The sequence below is a fragment of the Fulvia fulva genome, chromosome 10 (genome assembly GCF_020509005.1).
Source record: "Fulvia fulva chromosome 10, complete sequence".
NCBI classification, from domain to species: Eukaryota; Fungi; Ascomycota; class Dothideomycetes; order Mycosphaerellales; family Mycosphaerellaceae; genus Fulvia; species Fulvia fulva.
This window is the reverse complement of record NC_063021.1, coordinates 114,446-134,947: the sequence shown is the minus strand read 5'-3', so window position 1 is coordinate 134,947 and position 20,502 is coordinate 114,446. Positions and strand designations below refer to the sequence as shown.

The following is a 20,502-nucleotide window of genomic DNA, read 5'->3' as shown; positions in this document are numbered from 1 at the left end:
TCATCTATGGTGCTGGTCTTCTTACTACCTGACGGAAAGTAGGTCCACACTGGGAGCACAGAGCCGTACGTAATTAATGGTAATGCCGTGCTTACTATCTATGCTCGCACGCTGTCAGTTGGTTGGTGTGTGCATATAATTTCCGTGGCGAACTAATGGGAGAAGTCTGGTGGATGCTTCAATGGCACCTGAATGAGCGCTATTCGCGGGTGCTTACGGCGCGGCCCGATAAGGTCGGGGCGAAGTGAGTGAAACTCTGCGTGCACATGACAGCGGTTCAGGTTTGTCAGGAAAGTGGTTGGGGTCATTGTGCGTGCTCAGGGTCAACTGAGTCTCGATGTACAGCCTCTTGGCGGGTTGCATTGATGGCGTGCTTTGACGATCGCAGTAGTGATACGTTCGGAATTCCAAATCATTTACAAACTCAGCCACCCTAGTCAGCCTGCCCAACTTACCTTCCATCGCAGGCTGTGTCCAATCCGCAGTCTCCTGGCCAAAGTGTCCATACTCCTGATAGTAAGCCACCGTCTGCCCAAAGTCCTCAGCCAAGACCAGAGTCATGCCCTTCAGGAAGTCCTTCGAATCGGCCTCAGGCATCTGCTCATACCTTACATCCCTTCCGCTTCCCGTCCCAACGATCCCCACCAAGTCCTTCATAGTACGCAACTCCGCCGCCGCATACACAATCCTCCCCCAGTACTCCTCTGGCTCTCTCAACATCTCCGCAACAACCACCCCAGCATCTCTCGCATCAACCCTCGGCAAACTCGTCTCTGGCTTCATACTCGTAGAGATCACGAATGTGTGATCTTCTCTTGGCGTTGGCTTCAGCAGATTCTCAAGATTCTGCAGGAAACTTCCCACCGCCATGAAAGAACGCTTGATCGGGAGACTTCGTATATACTGCTGAATGCCGTGTTTTGGATCGAAGGGCAAGCAAGAGTTTCGTACATTTGCCGTTGAAGACCTTTCTAAGAGATGGTAGCGTGATGAATATGATGTGCTTCAACCCGGTCTCGACTACGGCGTCTGCTGCATCTTGCCTTGAGCGACCTCGCGTTCGTAGATCGAAGACGCTGGAGCTTACGAGGAAGGCACAGGTTGCACCTGCGAGAGCGAGACGTTAAGAGGGGCCTGTCATCTAGGTCGTTTTGAACGAGTTCGTAGCCTGCGGCTCAGAAAGACCGTGCCAATGGTTTCATTGGATTCCGGACGATGGCTCGGATGGTGCGTTGCCCGCTTAGGATAGGATCTTCGAGGACGTTTCGAATTACTGCTCCGCCTTGTTGGCCAGTTGCACCAAAGACGGCGAGGACTTTGCGAGGTACGAAAGGGTTGTGATGTTGATGATCGGAAGTTGGTCTAGTGTCCTCTTCATACGTCTTGAGGTCGTCGATCTGATCCGAGGCATCCAGCTGACAGTGGAGACTATGTACATTGACAGCGGAGCGAGCCAGTATACAGCTACAGGCCAGCTGACAAATCGACACCAGTGCAATGAGTATCAAGCTAAGCATATCATTCATCGTGCACTATCTCTGAGGAGTTCTGTCGTCGTCAAGTCCCGTTGTCATCTGTCTTTGCTTCAGGGAGAGTGCACAAGCTACTTCAGCTGCGAGAGGGAAAAAGTCAGCTACCAAGCATCGAAGTCTTCCTGCACACAGTGACTACTTAGAGTTGTCAGCTACAGCACTTGTAGTGGGCAGGTCAATTGTGCCTGCGGCCGAGCGTTATCTGATATTGACCCACTCCGGCTCCAGTCCAAGATCGAAGACCTCGCCTTCCATCATGCCGTAAACGTAGGCAGCTCCCACGTACAGGTAGTAATTGTCCACGGGTCGTAGGATATGGACATAGCGACCTCCAGGCATGATGAAAGCTACGTCGCCCTTGCGAGCGAGCTTAGGTCCAGAGCCCATGTGCCCAGTGTCTGTAGCCAAAAAAGTCCGATCTTGAGCGGCCTCACGTATCACGGTATGGAAGCGTGAGGCAAGCGCATTAGGCTCATTGCCGGGATCATTCGGATCGCAGTCATGAAAACGATTCAAGCCTTCCACCAAGTGCTCTGCGTCCTCGAACCGATACTGGAGAGAGTCCAAATTGCCACACGACAGTAGAAAGCCTGCCCGCTCTTGGCTGGCTTGAGATGATGTGCTCTTGTTGGAGATACAAGCAGCAATGACATTGTTGGCCATGAGTTGTACTTCTGCGATATTCTTCAATACCTTTTCTGCGAGGGTAACCTCATCCTGCGCACAGCCGCGAGAGAGCCTTTGGGCACCTGAACATGCTTTCCGTGCAGTCGCAGAGTCGTCCGGCGTGACGCATTGCCCCAGGCATAAGATATGGTCTCATACTTCGGGATCGGTGTGTCCAGCGATGAGACCACTCTCAAGCTGCATCTCAATTCGTCCGTGAAGTTTCCAGGTTCCACTATAAGCACCCGAATCTCCTGTCTAGCCTCGTCCAGCGGTTGGTAGATTCCTCGCACTGTGGACAGAAGTGGTCCATAGTGAAGTCGTTTCCACCAAGGCTGCGTTTTCGCCATGAGCACGGGTGCTTCTCCTGTTGCAAATCGGCATGCATCCCAGACACGACATGTGTGCGTTGAGATGTGATCCAAACCTCAGCTGAGTCTCGGTCATGGCAGCATGCTTGTGACACGGTACTACACAGCCCGCATTATGCAGACGCACCTGCAGGGTCCAAAAGAAGGCAACGACTCCCTCTCCAAATAGGGAGGGGTCCGCTGTCGCACAAGGATTGCACCATCATCCATGCGGGCGAAACAGTATCGCCGTTGGCCGAAGACCGCAAAGTTTGCTCAGAAGTGCTGCGCATCACACAAGACATTGTAGCGCACCATGCCCACCAGAAGAGACACAGACCGAAGTCCGGCTGAATGAGAACCCCTTCAACTCATGCAGTGCACCATACCACCAGAAGAGACACAGACCGAAGTCCGGCTGAATGGGACTCTTTCAGTTCATTGAGAGCACTGGGCACAACTTCTGTACAGCCATGAAACGCCACGCTTCAGAACACGTAGAACTGTACACAACACCTCCACGCCCTCTCTCACATTCTCACTCTCTCACCCTCCGCCCCTCACAACTCCCCCAAAACCCTCCCACTCCCACTCCCACTCCCACCCGCACTCCCCACCATCCCCATCGGCCCCAACGGCACCCACCCCGCCATCAACATCGCAGCAGCAGCAGCAGCAGCATCCTCCCTCTCCTTCTTCGCCCCACTCGCCAACATGCCAAACCTCAGGAAAACCTCACTCAACGTGACAATAATACTCAGAACAATCAGAATAATAATAATCCACGTAATCCTCGTCATCTTCACATCTGCGATTGAATCTGAGAGGATTTCCGCCAGGTCGAGGAAGACGCGGCAGCGCTCGTTGAGGACTTGGATGCGGGGTTTGATTTCGAGGTATTCGCGGACTGCGTCGTAGAGGGGGTGGAGGGTGGGTTCGGCGTCCCAGAAGAAGTTGGGGGTGTCGAGCATGTTGGAGGCTGGGGGAGGGGTGTTAGTCGGGGACGGAAGGGGGAAGGGAGGGTGATGCTTACAAAGGTTGACCTCGACTCTTCCTTCGAAGAGACGACCGACTAGACCGACGATCTCTTTCCGATCCATGCCTAGGCTACCTTCCAACGCCAGTTGGCGCGGGACGTACTGTGCTTCGGACATGGTCTTCTGCATCTTCTCCTCGAAGAATGAAAGCTTCGTGCTCTGAGCGATAGCGTGAGACATTGCCAGCTTGATCATATGATCGCTCGTCCGTAATGTGATCATGTCGTTGTATATCCGTGGTTTCTCAGCTGTGTTGTCGTATTGAAAGTGGAATTCCTCTGTCTCAAAGTCACTTTCGTCCAGCGGCCGGGTCATGAGCGGGAGTGCTGAAGGTGGTGCGAGGGCGGCGGCTTTTTGCGAAAGGTGTTGTGCTTGGTGCTTGCCGGAGGGCATGGCGGACTGGGCGGAGAAAGTCATGTCTGCGAGGAGATCCTTTTCTTGGTTCGGTGTGAAGTTCCATAGGACTGCCACGCCATAGCTGAAGATGAAGAGTTCGGCGACTGTATGAGCGTTGGGTGCGACGCCAGCATGAGGTGATGGGAAGCTGAAGGCCGAGGAGTCGCTGCTTTCCCTCCTCCGCGCTTCTCGTTCCTGGTCCCAGGAGTCGTGTATACCATTGGTCGTGACTGATGCTTCGAAGTCTTTCTGCTCCATTTCTTGAGGTGGTGTGCCATGATTTGGTGTGCCGTCGTAGGGTGATGCATTGCCTCGCACCGAGTACTCTTCACTCTCCTCGCCCCAGCCTTCTCGATACTGTCTCCTTTCGTTGGCCTCGATCTGCTCGTCCAATACGCTCCGCCCACCAGGATGCTTGACAACAGGACTGCTGCGTACGCGGTACCCATCGCTGCCTCCTAGCAAAGGTAGCTGGTACACACAATACAGACAATCATCGTACAGCTTCGTCTTCGCACCGTGTTGTTCCCTCACAAACTGCGCTGTGCTCTTCAGCTTGTAGCTCTGCGCTGTACAATATGCTGTGACTCTTGCAAGCTGCGGATCTGCCACTCTCTGGCTCTTTGGCAGACGTTCAGCCTCACTCTTGCCTCCTTTCCGTCTCCTCTTCAGCTCCTCGTCCGTAGGCGGTGCTCGATCCTCATCCTCTTCCGGCGAATCAGGTTCTTCAGCAGTCTCTGGCAGCAATACCAGCTTTTCACTCGTCTTGCTACTCCTGGCCGGTATGTGCGCCGCTGTCAATGGCACCCCCCTCCCCCTGAGCTTCGGATCTAGAGGGTGTCGTCCAGACGGTGTTCGGCTGTGATGTGATGGCCGCACTCCAGGTGGAGCTCGTCGTTGCGCTGAGGGTATTTCGCTGGCATATTGCAGCACATTGTCGACTGATATTATGCGCGTGCCGGCGCGTTGTGGTTGCGGTCGCGGTGGTGCTGGTCGGCTGTCTTTCGTGTCGCGAGAATCTGTGACCTGGGGAGGGCTTAGTACCATAGCCATTGCGGCGTTCTTGTGTTGCTGTATGTACTCACCAGCACAGTTGGGCTGCGCTTTGGTGGCCCTGCACGCGGACCTGCGACCGACATGGTTCTGCTGTTGGGCCGGTTTCAGGTGGTCAGGTACGTCTGTTGGTATGCGCCCATGTACTATCGCTCAATCACAATATTGAACACGTGAAGTGAATGTCCAATGCAACCAAGAGTCTCGATTAGAATTACTGTACAATGCTGTCGTCTGGTTGTATCACACAAGAAGCTCCCAGATCAAAGCATGAGATCATCCTGTCTTGCCGAGAGCCGAATGCGAAACCGAGACAATGCCCTCCATACATGTAGTCAACTCCGCGTCCACGTTCCTCTCCTCCAAGACACATGTCATCATCCTCGTGCTTTGGAGCTTTTTCGCCATTGTCGGTAATGTCAACCATGTATTTGTATGGAAAACGCTCACGGCGTCTCCACAATTGAGACGCGGTGCGGCTGGAGTCAAGAACCGCTGCAGGTCGCGCAGCACTCCTCGCGATCCATCACGATGGATTATTCATGGAGACCTTCCCGGTCGAGGAGCACCTCTGATCGGCTTGAGGTAAGGGCATTTCCATCTTTCTCCACCTGAGCAGTTGGACTATGCGGTTCCTGCCGCTGAGCTGCGGTTCGTGGAGGCACTATGAGGCCGCGGAATGCCATGCCTTTTCTGCGATGTTACGACACCACCACAACGAGGAGGACTTTATTCGGGTTTAGGAGGGAATTTCTGATGAACCTTCGCACGGCGACCCTGCGGAAAGATAGCGATCCGAGGGCGCTATACCTTGAGACCACCCTAACCATCCTCGAGACTACATTGCCCGCGTACTCTGGCAAGGATCTACGTCTCGCAGGCCCTGAAGTGCTCCCCTAGCCCTTCAAGATGTCTTGCCAACGTTACGCGAGTAACCTCAGAAGCTCCACTGCTGCAATCGGACCTCGCTACCCAGCTATACGCCAGCATGTTGAAGCAACGGCCTGCGCTTCGATAGGGAGACGAAGCGCCCGGCAGCAGTCAATTTTGTCATCAGCCCTTGGGCCCTGTGTCAGGATCATGCTTGCCCGATGTGATACTGCCTTACCCACCCAGACAATACGTCGTATTGCCAAGACCCGGTATGGGGTTCAACGACGTCCCAGCATCATTCACGTACGTCTCCTGCGTCACATACTCTCACACTCCCAACTGCAGCGGCAATTCAGTCCTTCTTAGCTTAATGACACCGTCGCACTTCGCAGCCTTGCAGCGTTTTGTGATTATTCTCAAGATCGTACAGTAGTCACGAAATCTCCCGGCAGAGCAACCTCAAGCAAAGTCAAATCAGCCGATAGCGCATCAAGGCTAGTCTCAACTCCGGGTGGTACTGTGTACGCGTCGCCTGCTTGCAGAGTATGATCGCCGTAGCCAACTCCGCGTAGCGAGCAGGAACCAGTCAGGACAACTGTAGCAGATTAGCACAGATTCACACCCGGAAGATCGAGCAGTGAGATCTTACAGGTGAACAAGATGTCCGAGTCATGGGTTGTTACTACGTTCGCGTCCGTAGACCCTTTATCAGGTCTGACTACGCAGACACTTGCAACACCCTGTGTACCTGCAGCAATACCAGTATCTCGTGCCTCAAAGCCGGGTATACGCCACGATTTCCACATGGCATCCTTCGCCAGGCTATGCACGAACCGCTGCCCGTCCCACTCGCGCTCGGGTCTCCTCGTCGGCGTGGGCAGCTCCATGTCCCAGTCCAGAGTCGTGATGTGCTCGGCAGGCACACCGATCTCAATGACCTCCAAATTCGCGCTGGACTCCAGCACTCGATGTCTAATCCTGGGCGGCTGGATGACGCAATCACCTGCATGAAGTATGAAAGGTAGTCCTTGATCCTCGTACACCAAACGTACCCACCCCGAGTAGCAGTATATCAGCTGGAAGCCGATCGCATGGTAGTGGACGTTGTCTGGGACAGGTCCGGCGTCTGGGATGCGGATATGGGAGGCGATTATGGCTCCGCCGAGTCGCGAAGGGATGAGATCGCGGTATTGCATGCCAGCACGTCCTACGATCCACGGTGCATCATCGGCAAGATGGCCGACCCGGAAGGCATGCTGGGTTGGGGGCTGGGGGAATTCAATGTCGGCGGAGACGAAGTCGACTGTTGTTCCTGATGGAGAGGTCAAAGTCTTCCTCTCCGGTGGCACATGGTCGCATAGCAGACGTATCGTGCCGGGATGGGTCGTAGCAGCTTTGTCGAGCCGCAGGCGCAAGCCATGACCTGATAAGGTTGCGACTGCTGGATCATCGGCAGGGTAGATCTGGTCCATGCGAAAGCCAAGTTCGTCCGAAGTCCAGAATGCAATGTCTTCAGCGATGCCGTTGGAGGAGATCAGCACTTCTGTGGATTGAATCGCCATGATTGCTGAGTCAACACCTAAGCTGCAGGGCTGTCAAGCTAAAACGTGCGGCTGCCAATGTTCTCCTGAAGGGCCAGAGATGGAGCTGTAGGTGATGAAGTCCCGAAGAAGAGAATGCTCAGGCGGGAAGAAGCTGCTGAGGGGTAAATAGCTCCACTTGGAAGATAAGATGACTGCTGACGCATAGCATACCAGAAATGCGTGCTGCATTGACCTTTTGTAGAAAGGCCAGCAGTAGATATGCCTGCTGCAAGATCACGTGCGGCTGGTGATAGCCCAGCGAGAAGAGACATTCGGCCGCGGCCAAACCTTGATAGGCAGACCCCAGGACATAGTAGCTGCAAAGATTGGTCGTAATGTTCAGCATCGCTGCCCACGGCCTTGCAGCTTGCATTGCACACATTATCGATCGGCCAGATGCCGCATTCTGTGATTTTCGCTTCTTGTCCAGGAGGCGCCGGGGCCCGGCGACCGGATGATCATGCGAATGCTCAACCGTGAAGCGTATTCGAGAACAGGTGTTCACCTATTCATGCGCAGATTCTCTGTCGTCACATCGATGAGGACCATCTTTTCATGAGTCGTCGCCTTCCGCCTCGCAAAGTCTGAAGGCCTCCAAGATTGTCACGATGACACTGTCCGTCGTAATGGTAAGCAGCAAATTTCCCTGCCTTTGGGCCCGCACATCGTCCTCGGAAGCCCAGACGAAGTCCTGATGCTCATTGGGGTCTAGCTTCACTGCAGTGCAGTCGTCTACTTCGACAAGAAAGCAGAAACGACTCCAGGTTCTGGTCTTGTTGCGATTCTGGAACACCGAGCCTGGCGGGCGATCTGGGCCTTCAGATGCCACATGGGAGAAGTGTTTAGCGACGAGACCAGCCTCTTCCCACAACTCTCGAGCTGCGCCGTGGAGAATAGTCTGGTCCTCATTGTCGACAGCACCTCCCGGGAGCTCCCACACGTTCGGCATGGAGTCATGGGCAGCACGCTGAACGAGCAGTATCTGACCTTGCGGGTTGAAGACGGCGCAGGCCGTTGCCAGGCCGTTCAATCTCGAGGGCGAGTTCTGTAGGTTATGCCGACCAAGCCACTCCTGCTGTTGCATGTTCCACGGCTCCAAGGCTTTGTCGAACGTGAAGTCGTATGTTGGCGTAGTAGGTGCACGTGCTTCTGCCATGATTCCAATCGGGGAATGTTGGTTTGTGTTTGCTTCGCTGTAGTCGAAGGCGAAGTTACGTATCTCCGGCACGGTTGTCGTGGAATGGTGTGAGCTCCTACTCCAGTCTGACGTAGAGTGGATGACTATGAACCTCACTACAGGCGGATTCGCATTGGATGCGAGTTTTTAACCCTTATATCGGGGCGGATATCTAGTAATGTATGGGTTGACAGTCGTTGCCTCATGTGTCGAGTGCGATGGGAGAAAGTGTCGCCGACGCCAAGGCTGAGTCATGTGGTTCTCCTCCACCTGCAGCCTGTACTTGTGCTATCTCTTTCTTTCATCACAATCAACGTCATCCAGTCAGACTCCGTCCACATCCTCCCTTGTGTGGCTCGAGGCAGCAATTTCGCGCCCAACATGGCGAACGATGTGTACTGGCTCGCCACTGACTTGGCCAGAGACAGTCAGACGAAGCATTCACTGCTCTCGCCCTCGATCTGTCTTCGCGCTCATCGAATGATTTCCTAACGGTCACGATAAGCCATTTGCGACACCGGCAGTGCCAACCGAGTGTAGTAGGTCAGCAGAGTGTTGCACAAGAGCAGTGAGCCTATGTCGTGAAGAGCTTTGACATGTTGGAAGAGAGGACACGATTGATTGTCTCAGCCAACATGCGCCGACTCTCGTAGCTGTGGGCAAAATGGTGTTGGCCCAGGAGAGCACATAGTGAGGCGGTCCGTTGCAGAGAGCGGCGGACACCCACGAACGTGATGAACAAAGCCATTCTATCTTCGATCTGATGCTCCTTGGGCTCTGCATTGTTGTAGACCGCAGCAAGCGACACTGGATGTTCCCCATGACACGCTCGGTATCACCGTCCGAGCCCTCGCAGGCAGCTGCAGTCCTGCCGTGATAATGTCTGCCAAGGCACATATTCAGAGCCTAGATCGAGGTTGAACTTTATGGCTGCAGGACCAAGGCTGTGCCCAATCGCTACGACCAAGCTGGGGCGTTGCCACGAGAGAGGCTTGCATATACCGTACTGCACTTCGCACGTGGCTGGCTGGGATGCACATCGAGCAGCTCGATCAAGATGTTGGCGTGTCATGCTTCCATGGCAAGAGTGTGATGTGCCGCTCTCGCAAAAGAGCTATCAGACGGTGGGCGGCCGCCTTCTTTCGTCCCACGCTGTCACCTCTTGCAACCGTCCACCACCGCTGCGATGCGATCTCCACTCTTCGCAGCTCTTCTCTGTGCTACCGCTGGACGTAATGTCCTCGCCGCAAGCAACGCGAAGTTTTGCAGCACCGTGAAAGGGATTGTGGCCAGCGCCAAAGCCCAGAGGCCGGCGCTCGACTTCTGCAGCTCGTAGCTTTCGATACCATCAAAGGGCATTGCTACCGTCACAGCATCGAAGACCGTGTTCGTCATCTCTTTGTCCCCGGAAACAGCGTAGCACTGACACGTTCACAGGACGGTGACATCCACCCAAATCTGCCAGCCGACCCCAGCAACGTTGCAGAAGGTCGCGCGCGAATCAAAGAGCAAACCAAAACCCGCCTGCCTCAAAGGTTTCTCCAAGCCAGCAGAGATTTCGTCAGCGTGCAAATGCCTACCACTCACCACCACAGTCACACCGACAAGCACTGTGCGCGTTGCAGTAACACCAGCCAGCTTCAAGCTCAAGGCAACCGGCAGTCCAGCGAATGGGCAGTTCATGCAAATACGGAACCTCTTCTCGACCTTCGACACTACCCTCGCAGATGCACAGGTTGTTAGTCTCAATAACACAGGTGGCCTCAGAGCGACGGTACGAAGTCTGGCGAATGATGGGTCTACCTACTTTGCCCGAGCAATTCATGATTGCGGTGGGAGTGAGGCTGCGGCGTGGTATGACCCGCCTGGATTCGCGTGTGACAACGATTGGATATGCCGAGTCGAGGCCGGGGCCGACCAGACTTGCAACCTGGCTTGCGAAGGTAGGCCGGGTTGGGTGAACAACCAGGTGGAGTCGGACAATGGTCTGGTCAACCAGTGGTATTTGAGTCCTAGTGAGGCTGGAGTTGGGAACGCGAGAGTGGCGTTCACGCCATTGGTGGTGCCTGTGTAGAGATGTCAAGATCGTTGTTCTGCTTGCCTACCTACCCAGATGGTCATACCTCTGCTTCCATGTTCGCATTGCCGATTTTTGATACCTCCAGTCGCCCACAAGATCTTCAGTCCCGACCCGCTCGAACATGGGACTCACAATCAGGTTCACGACAGCCTAAGTCCTCCGTTCGCTTTGGCGGGACATATAATGTAGCACATCAATACATACTAGCACATCGATTTTAGAGACTACTCGAAGCTATGCAAGAGCATGTTCCATTCGAGGATCACCATCACTACCGGCGCAAGGTCCTCTGCAGAATCGCCAAGACATGGCATGGCATGACCAGCCTCATTGAGGAGGCCTGCCGAGGGCTGAACCATCGTGATCGGCGAGCCATGATGCGGGACCGCTTCCAAAGGCTGGTGACAAAGTATAGTGCCGGTGCGGGTATCGACTTCAGTTCTGAAGAGCTGCCCAAAGGACGTATGGCCCCGGGCTCAGCATACGGTGACGCGGTGCAAGCTTGACTGCATGAATACGGCCTAGCTGGTGGGCTATACGCCAGCGTATATAAGCCAAGACCTTCGCTTCGAAGCGCGCGGTGGCAATCAACTTTATCGCTAGCTCTCGTTCGATGGTGGCTCTGGGATCGTTCAAGGCCGGTGGCTGACGGATCACATCCTAATGTTGGGCTATGGCATCAAAGGCATGCGCCTAATCTGGCATACCCTTCCGCGTATAGAACCCCTAGCTAACGGACCCCACCACCAGCTGGTCCACCAGCACCATACTGTGCTTGCCACGCAGACGTGCCCACCCCTCTCAACCTGTTGTTGCTTGAAGACACGGCGAGCCTGCGTAGTTCGTAGTACGACGACGTTGCTGCTTCAGCATCGGGAGGCTTGTTTGGACAGACTAGAACGCAGACCTCTGATCGCCAGCCTCTAAGTGACCCAGTCCATCGGGCGGGTGCACAGCTCTATCCGACTCGGCTGAGGACTCTCGAACTCCAACAGGAAGACTTGGAGCCGTGGACACATGGCGACATCCCCTCAACCACCATGATGCGGTATCGGCTGCGTTCGGATTCTGTCCACTGCCCACTCCTGGATCTTGGAGAAGTTACGGCAAGTGTGCAGTGCGTCCCAATCCGCCACTATATTATCCTTCTCATCCGACCAGCTGAAGGTCAGTGGCGTCAGGTCAGCATGACATTGTACGAACTGCCTGATATGGTCGATGCAGTGATCTGGAAGAGCGAGGTCAGCGTATCACTGCTACCGATCTGGCGCGAGTCCCCCTACCAGTATGCAGACGATGCGAGTGAGCCGTCCCATTCCCACCGTAGTAGTCGACATCCAAGGCCTTGCGGATGAAGTTCTATGCAACATGGTCAGCCTCTATCAAGGCGAAACGGCTGCCCAGAGCTCACAACACAGTGCAAGGTGTGCATGACTTCGAGGCTATCACGCGTCAGTATTGCCTTCCACGACAGAGAAGGCTTTGGACTGACCCTATCATGTATCTTCCGTCTGGATCCTGCCAGGTTCTGCCCGCCACGAAGGCAGCTTCGCTTCCAACAAGATTCTCATACAGGCCTGGTATTATCATCAGACAGTTCACTCTATCTGAGCACGTGAAGTCACGGTTACACTCACCCGGAATAAGCTGTGCCCATGCATCGTCGATGGCTGGGCTCGGTATGCCAACATACTGCGGCTGACCTTTGAACATATGACGATACACCCTCCCGTTTTCATCGAAGTAGAGACCTCCGGTGAACCGATGCTTGGTAAGCTGGATTGCGGCCTTAGCTGCTGGTAGTTCAGTACTCATCCCTTTCGCGAATCCCTCGTCGAGCGAGCACTCAGAGATCTGGTGGTAGAGGTAGAGTACCGACAAGCCAAGGAGAATACATGTGGCGGAAAGAAGTATTGCCAAACGCCGGTACCACGACGTCGAGTGAGCATCGTCCTGTTCACAGCGGTCAGTCAAGCTGCAGCGATCGCACGATATAACATGCTTGCGACGGTTGTCTTCAAGTGTTGGCAGTTGATCTTTCAGTAACAGACGGTCAGTCTGGAGCGACATGATGTGCGCAAAATCTTGGAGAGTTGAGTAGAGCAAGATGGTAACATATGCCGGGGCCATTTCGCATCCTCACCATCTCGCAAGCGCGGCTAAACTAGAAAGTCGTCAAATAGGTCGTAACTTAAGTAGATTATTGCTTAATATATAGCGACTTGAAATTGGCCATTTTTAGCGTTACTACCGTAATACGCTAAGCTATATATATAAATTAATACCAAAATTATTACGGGGTAAATAATAACGTACTTCACTACCGAGCAGGCCACACCACCGAGCGGGCCACTTTTGCCAAGAACTGTACCACTTCTATAGATATAGCTGTCGCGATCCGAGCGTGCACATGGGCAACATCCTATTATCGAAACTTGAGGCCACGTACGCTAAGAATTAGGTGACTGATTAGTCACCTACAGCCTCTTCAAGAGCAACACTTGTCCATTCTAGATAGACATATGCAATACATAACCTGCTTTTGAAACACCCTATATGAGCCCGTATAATAACTTCCTACACTTCTAACGTGATAATAGCTATACAACCACTATTATAGCGTATATTGTCTTCAAACGAGGCCTAACTAACCTTAGCTATCTAGGCTACGAAACGCGACGCGACAATCACAAATCGACTTACTACAAAGGTATACGACGCGTCTCGAACTATACTAGGGTATCGATTAAATAGACGACCTCCTCGGGGTGACTACGAGCCTAATTCGAAGAAGCTTATAGAGCTAGAAGAGGGGGTGATACTTAAGTATATACTCGAGCTAGATCTTAGAGGTTTCCCGCTATTAAAGGCTAGTATACAAGTAATAGCCAATTCATTACTATAAGAGAAGGGTCTTAAGCCCGCTAGTCTTAATTGGACAGACAGGTTCATTAGGCGGCATTATGAGCTAAAGGTTTGTATAATACGTAGATACGATCGTTAGCGAGCCCTAATAGAAGATCTAGACGTTATCGAGAAGTAGTTCTTACTTATACGTAATATAAAGGAGAAGTATAGTATCCTTAACTAGGACACCTATAACTTCGACGAGATAGAGTTTATAATAGGTGTTATTACGTCTTAGAGCGTCGCTACGGGTTTAGAAAGGCGTAGTAGAAAGAGGAAGGTCGTTTAATAGGATAATAGAGAGGGAGTAGAGAGATAGCGCATTAGATAGCTCTTATACAAAGCGAGATTAGTAAGCTACGTAAGTCTAACAAGGCCCTTATATAGCGGAAAGTACGAAAGCGCAAGTATATTCAGTCTAGAGGGTCTCTAATCTTCGATAAGGCGTCGTAATTAATACCTCTAGAGGATACTAGGAGGTAGGAAGTAAGTAGAGAGTCGCTAGATAGTGTTCGGCTTATACTAAGGCTACGACGCTATAAGCGATATAGCGAGTCGGGGCATAACGTACGTACCTATTAAGTAGACTTGCTAGATAGCGAAGAATCTAAAGAGGAATTGTTCTCCTAGTAACGATTCTATAGGATGTCGTTATGTTAAGATACCGTCGTAATAAAAGTAGAAGTAGTATAGTTCTTAGTAAAAGTAGCTCGCTCGGTAGTATAGCCCGCTCGGTAGTAAAGTAGGTTATATATACTAAGGTTCGTCGTAGTATATAGTAAGTTCGATACGGAGAGAGTATATAAACTATCGGGCGCCGCGACAAAGTCTATAGTCGGAAGTACGGGCTTAGCCCGTAGTAAGACCTAAGGGGTCGCCCTTTATATTACCCTTCTCTCTTCTCCGCTAGATATACGGGTTCCGCTATATATAAGGCGGCCTTACCTTTAATACTCTCGCTTTTAGTAATTATTTACTCGTATAAGTCCCTATTATCTAAAACGTATACTTTTCCTTAAGTATATATTACGGGTAGTAATCTATAAGACGATAGTATAGGGTTACCGTAAAACAAGCGGTATTCGGTAAGGCTACGAAAGAGAAACGCGAAGCGCGCGAGATATATAAGGAAGCGCTAAGGCGCTAGTACGCGGGGGTACGGGTTCCCCGCGGAGAAGAGCCGCGGCGCGACGTTACGGTAGTAGTAAACCGTAATAGGACCCCCCCCTTTAGATCGCTATTCGTCCTCGGACGGCTCTGTCTCTATAGTAGTATATCTACGAAAACTATATTATCCTCTAGTCCACCTTGTTTAGCTTAAGCATCCTCTAAACCCTTAATATCCTCCTTACTATCGATTACTATATCCGTCGGGCGGCTAAGCTAGTACGGCTATATAGAGGCTTAGGGTATATAGCGACATACTTATTCTAACGCTTATTATAGAGACTTCTATCCGCTATTATCCTTATAGAAGTAGGTATACGCGGTTCTATAGTAGCCCTAGCGTATTAAGTATCCGAGCCTATATCTATAGCGTTCGTTTCTATAGAGCTTTATAGGTTAACTATAGGCGTATCGACGGCGGCTATAGGATAAAACTCTATCGTACTTATATTAGGTCTTATCGAGCGGCGTAATGTCCTTACTTATAGCTTAGATGCCGTTACGGGCGTATTAGTTTACGGTATAACTACTAGTATAGACGTACTCGCGTTCTCCGTAAGTATCTAGCTAGACTTAGTATAATATCGTAGTATACTAGTAACTCGGTCCTTATTAGGTACCTAGTCGTACGGCTACTTAAAGTCGGCGGGTATAGACTTCGTCGGAAAGTTATAGTAGAAGTCTATAATAGAGGCGGCTACTCCTACTAATACTTCTAGTAGCTCCTAGCTCGGATCGCGGTATCCTTTCTACTTTACTAGGTACTTATACTCGTCTTACTTCGGTAGTAAGTATTTTAGTAGTCTTCCCTTTAGCTTAAAATATTTCCTATCGAGTATACTCTCTACGAAGTACTCTTCGGATGTTTCGCCGTCGTCGTCGCGGGTAATCTAGATTAGAGGCGGCGGTACTAGGATCTGTCTAGGTTCGGGGTTATTAGTAGCTAGTTATAGGAGCGAGGCGTAGAAAGTGTTATAGAGATTACCTAACTAATTAGGTATTATATTAAATAGGTACGAGTTGCGTAGTAGTAGAAGACGGCGGATTATACAAAAGACGAAGAAGGACCTAATAGGATAGCGTGTATCTATATATAGTATCGCCGGTGTTAGTATAGGTAGATGCTAGGTGTCCGGATGTTTGCTAGCCTATAGGCTGGCAAACCCTAGTCACGTGATCTAGTCACATGACATACCCACACCTACATACTTGTCCTACGGCCTATATGTTCTTAATATATTATAACGCGGTAAGCATTTTAATACGGGAGTGCTACGGTAATCTCGTATAGCCCTACGTTCTTAATATCGAGCTTCTTAGACGGGCGTATTATTGACTAGGTAGTAGTATTAATATAAACTTCGTCGCTAATATTATATTTTAGAGGTAGCTAGCGATATACGTTTATAAAATCTACTTATAACGCTTAGGCCAATACAATTTCTTGCCTTAGATATACGTATATCTAGTTTATACGCTTAGTAAACGTATTCGTAGATCCTATATCGAGTCGTTACTTATAGGGTATGAGCTTTATAGGGGTGGTTAGACTAGTATCTATAAATTCTAGGTTACGACCGGTATTAGCGTTAAAGGGTAATACTCTAGTAGTAGCTAATATATAATTATTAGTAGTAAACTCGGTAAGTAGTAACTAATCAACCTAATTATCTTAGGCGTAGTTAATATAGGCCCTAAGGTAACGTTCTATAACCTTATTCGTGTTTCTAGACTATCTATCGGATTCTAGGTAAAAGGCCGTTGATAGTCGTTATTAAATACCGAGTAGGGAGTAAATTCGTCTCTAGAACGTAGACGTCTACTAGGAGCCCTAATCCGAGACGATACTCTTAGGAATGCTGTAACGTACGAAGATATAGCGGATAAAGATGTATATAATATATAGGGCGTCTATCTATAGTACTAGAATCAGGTGTCTCTCCTTAGTAAGCCTATCCGTAACTATAAGGACGTTCTTATACGTTTGTCTATCGGTTAAGCTCTTACTTACGGGCAAATCTATAACGAAGTTAATAGCGATATTATCCTATACTCCGAAGGGTACCGGTAATAGTATAAGGAGGCCCTAATACTACTGATTTAACGGAACCGTTATTCTATATATAATATAATTACGGACGAATCTCTTAATCGTTTATACTATACGTAGCTAGCGGTAGTATCTACTAATCAACTCGAATATCTTTTTACGGCCGAGATACCTAGCCGCGGGTATATCGTAGAAACGTTTCGTAATTAGAGTACGAAGTTCTACTACGCTAGTAACTTCTAGAACAAATAAGCTATATCCTCCGTAGGCGTTCTTTATATAGATTATACTATCTTCTACTTTAGACGTACGATCGTCAATCTTATGTTTACGTAATAGGGGTATATACTAGTTCTAGGATAGCTGTTATATAGTAGCCTAAACGGTCTCTTCGTTATATAGAGCCTTAACTTATATAAGTAAATCCTACTATACTACCTACTACGCTACCTCCCCCTTCCGTAGCTCGCTTAAATTAAGCTTAATATCGAGGCGAGCGGGCGGTAGGATGACCTAGCTCTAATGCTATAGATATAGATCGCTTAGATCCGACGGTAGATCTTACGATCGTCTAGTAAGACTATTAGGCTTTATACCTATTATAGTCTCCCTATAGAGTGTATAGAAGGTAGGGACAGAAGAGCCTTAGAGTACTTAGAAGTCGTCAAGAAGTAACAGTCTAGCTTAGTGTATAAGCGCTAAGAATTATATACCCCGTAACATTTACTACGGGACCTAGCCCTCTAAATTTACTACTCTACTAACCCTTAATAGATTCACTTCGGCTCGTGACTATATAACTTACGGCACTCCCGTAAGCACCCGCGACTACGCTAGACCCTAGAAGAAGTACGTAGAAGACTCGGAACGTAGGGCAGGTTAGAATAAGATTTTGAGTAAAGCTACTAAGCGCGGCTTCGTACGGGTTAGGCCTATTAATACGGGGATATATACTCGCGAGGGTTACGTATAAGTATCTAGCCTTCCCTAGGCCTCTCTTGCTTTCTTCGTCTTTCGTTTTGTATAGCAATTATACTATACCCTTTGTATCTGTACTTCGTACCTATATTCTCGCTTTTACTCTTATATCTTATAGGCTAGGCTCTCGCCCTAACATTACGAAAGACTAACAAACCGTTAACTACTCGAGTCATCCTTATAGGTGACCATACTACCGATAGAGGTGTCAACCCCGACAACTCAGACACTCTATTCTACTTTAGTAAGTAGGCTAATATCCCCTTCTCGAACGCCGCTACCTTCGGTACCTAGGTAAATACTAACCCCGATACCGCCTACGCTCTTATTAACCGTACCGTCTCCTCTTTCCGCGAGACCGCTTAGTAGGTCGAGCAAGTAAACAACTAAGTAATATACCTTTAAGGTATTATAAACACCTTCTAGAACCTCGTACCGTACGCCGACAATAACCGCCGCTAGTACTTCTCTAAGAAGGTTAACGACCTAGACGAGTTCGACGGTAATAAGAGTAAGTTCGAGGCATTTAAGATATAGCTTACTATTAAGCTATTAGCCAATGCCGACCACTTTCCGTAAGAGAAGGACAAGGTTACGTACGTCTTCTCCCTCCTTCGGGGAGACGCCGCGGCTTAGGTATAATACTATATCGATAACGCTACGTAGACTATTAGCTACCCGGACGTCCTCACCTTAATATAGGACCTCCGTACTACCTTTAGTAATCTAGACCGTAGAGCTACCGCCTAGAACGCTATCTATAACCTCCTCTAGAAGAACAAGAGCTTCGCCGAGTACCTCGCGGCCTTTAACCGCGACATCGGGTTTACCGGCTATAACAAAGAGACTAAGAAGAGCACTCTCCGCCGTAGCTTATTAGTAGAGCTTCTTCGAGCCCTCGAGGATAAGGACGTCGGTACTATAAGCTTCCGTAAGCTCGTCGAGACCTACTAGCGCCTCGACTCTAATATAAAATACACCGCCTCTCTCCTCGCTTCCCGTTCTTAAGGTCGTTAGCCTCGTAGTCCCGGAAGCCACTTCGCTACTCTACTAGGCGCCGCCGCTCCTACGGCTCTCCCTCCCGTCTCTATAGGTAATACTATAGATCTTAGCGCTAGTACCGCCGTCCCTCGAGTCTAGGGCCTCGTTAACGGTAAGCTTACTCCCGAAGAGAAGCTTCGCCGTTACTAGGCCGGACTCTATACCTACTACGGCGGTCTAGGCTATATCGTAGTTAACTATCCGTAGCTCGCTACCCGTAACGCCCGTAACCCGGTTCGCGGCGCTATCGGCGCTATCGAGCCTACTCCTACTACTCCCGCTAAGTAGGAAAAAGCCTAGGTCTTCCTTATTGACGCGATAAAGACTAAGAATAACGTTTACCGAAAGTAAAGAGAGGAAAGAAGTTAAGGATTAATATAGTATAGCTAGACCTATACGACGAGACGGGTAAGGACTACGCTTATAAACCGTTCGTTACAAATATAAATATCGGCTTAAAGAAACTCTCTTCTTCTAATCTCACTCTTATAGATACTAGCGTACTAGGCGAGTCTTTTATAGACTATAAACTCACGACCTCTCTTAACCTCGAACCCTAGGAACTAAAGTACCCTCGTACCCTTAAACTCTTTAACGGCACGGAGACTACTACTAGTAAGATTACTTATATTATATACACGTTAATCACCCTCGGAGATAAGCGTATGTCAATCACTAGCTTCCTTACGTCCCTGCCGTATTAGAAGTTTATCCTCGGCCTCCCCTAGTTTAGACGATACTAACCTATTATCGACTAGACTTCCCTTACTATTAGCTTCCCTCTAGAAGCTCCTCCGGCACCTCCGCCTTCTCCGCCGCCTTAGCGCGGTCCTAAGTATACTAAGATCTTCTAGGTAAACGCCGCTACCTTTACTACTACTACCGAGTAGCCTAAAGCTTAAGTCTTCGCCGCCTCTCTCCGCAATATCGACATCGCTCTCGAGAAGCTTGATAAGAAGCGTACACCTACCGACCCTACTACGAAGGTCCCTCCTTAGGCATACTATATCCTCTACGTATTTAATACTAAAGCCGTAGACAAGCTACCTCCTTATCGCCCTTACGACTATAAGATTAAGCTAGAAGAAGGTATAGAGATACCGTTCGGACCGCTATATTCTATGTCCCGAGAAGAGCTTATCGTCCTTAAGAGATACCTCGAAGAGAACCTAAAGAAGGGGTTTATTCGAGCGAGCCGTTCTAGCGCTAGTAGTCCCGTTATGTTCGTTAAGAAGCCCGGCGGTAGCCTACGCTTCTACGTAGACTACCGAGGCTTCAACGCTATTATAAAGAAGAACCGCTACCTAATACCGTTAATTTAGGAGACGCTCGAGCGCCTCTCTAAGGCTAAGTACTTTACTAAGCTCGATGTTATCGCTACGTTTAATAAGTTACGAATAGTAGAAGGATACGAGTATCTTATAGCCTTCCGTACTCGCTACGGGCTATTCGAGTCGCTCGTTATACCCTTCGGCGTTTATAACGGGCCTAGTACCTTCTAGAACTTTATTAACGATATCCTTTAGGAGTTCCTCGATCAGTTCTATACTGCCTATATCGACGACATTCTAGTCTATAGCGAGACTAAGGAGGAGCACCGCGAGCACGTCTA

At 50.0% G+C, this 20,502-nt stretch overlaps 7 protein-coding genes across 7 annotated transcripts; 1 reads left to right on the top strand and 6 right to left on the bottom strand.

Moving 5' to 3' along the window:
* Positions 1-213: 213 nt before the first annotated feature.
* Positions 214-870, bottom strand: CLAFUR5_11723 (uncharacterized protein; the record flags this gene model as incomplete). Its single annotated transcript, XM_047910871.1, has 1 exon — positions 214-870. One exon carries the CDS (start codon positions 868-870, stop codon positions 214-216), a length of 657 nt encoding a protein of 218 aa, XP_047767087.1.
* Positions 871-1,730: 860 nt separating this feature from the next.
* CLAFUR5_11722 (uncharacterized protein) lies at positions 1,731-2,195 on the bottom strand (the record flags this gene model as incomplete). Its single annotated transcript, XM_047910870.1, has 1 exon — positions 1,731-2,195. The coding sequence occupies one exon, from the start codon at positions 2,193-2,195 to the stop codon at positions 1,731-1,733; it is 465 nt and encodes a 154-aa protein (XP_047767447.1).
* Positions 2,196-3,108: 913 nt separating this feature from the next.
* CLAFUR5_11721 (Sporulation protein RMD8) lies at positions 3,109-5,034 on the bottom strand (the record flags this gene model as incomplete). Its single annotated transcript, XM_047910869.1, has 2 exons — positions 3,109-3,527; positions 3,582-5,034. The coding sequence occupies 2 exons, from the start codon at positions 5,032-5,034 to the stop codon at positions 3,109-3,111; spliced, it is 1,872 nt and encodes a 623-aa protein (XP_047767445.1).
* A 1,289-nt stretch (positions 5,035-6,323) lies between these two features.
* On the bottom strand, positions 6,324-7,469 carry CLAFUR5_11720 (uncharacterized protein; the record flags this gene model as incomplete). The annotated part of the gene is made up of 2 exons (XM_047910868.1): positions 6,324-6,502; positions 6,557-7,469. 2 exons carry the CDS (start codon positions 7,467-7,469, stop codon positions 6,324-6,326), a joined length of 1,092 nt encoding a protein of 363 aa, XP_047767085.1.
* A 574-nt stretch (positions 7,470-8,043) lies between these two features.
* On the bottom strand, positions 8,044-8,646 carry CLAFUR5_11719 (uncharacterized protein; the record flags this gene model as incomplete). The annotated part of the gene is made up of 1 exon (XM_047910867.1): positions 8,044-8,646. One exon carries the CDS (start codon positions 8,644-8,646, stop codon positions 8,044-8,046), a length of 603 nt encoding a protein of 200 aa, XP_047767212.1.
* A 1,207-nt stretch (positions 8,647-9,853) lies between these two features.
* CLAFUR5_11718 (uncharacterized protein) lies at positions 9,854-10,741 on the top strand (the record flags this gene model as incomplete). Its single annotated transcript, XM_047910866.1, has 2 exons — positions 9,854-9,999; positions 10,105-10,741. The coding sequence occupies 2 exons, from the start codon at positions 9,854-9,856 to the stop codon at positions 10,739-10,741; spliced, it is 783 nt and encodes a 260-aa protein (XP_047767211.1).
* Positions 10,742-11,778: 1,037 nt separating this feature from the next.
* CLAFUR5_11717 (uncharacterized protein) lies at positions 11,779-12,877 on the bottom strand (the record flags this gene model as incomplete). The annotated part of the gene is made up of 5 exons (XM_047910865.1): positions 11,779-11,975; positions 12,031-12,106; positions 12,159-12,189; positions 12,240-12,324; positions 12,385-12,877. 5 exons carry the CDS (start codon positions 12,875-12,877, stop codon positions 11,779-11,781), a joined length of 882 nt encoding a protein of 293 aa, XP_047767216.1.
* Positions 12,878-20,502: the final 7,625 nt, after the last annotated feature.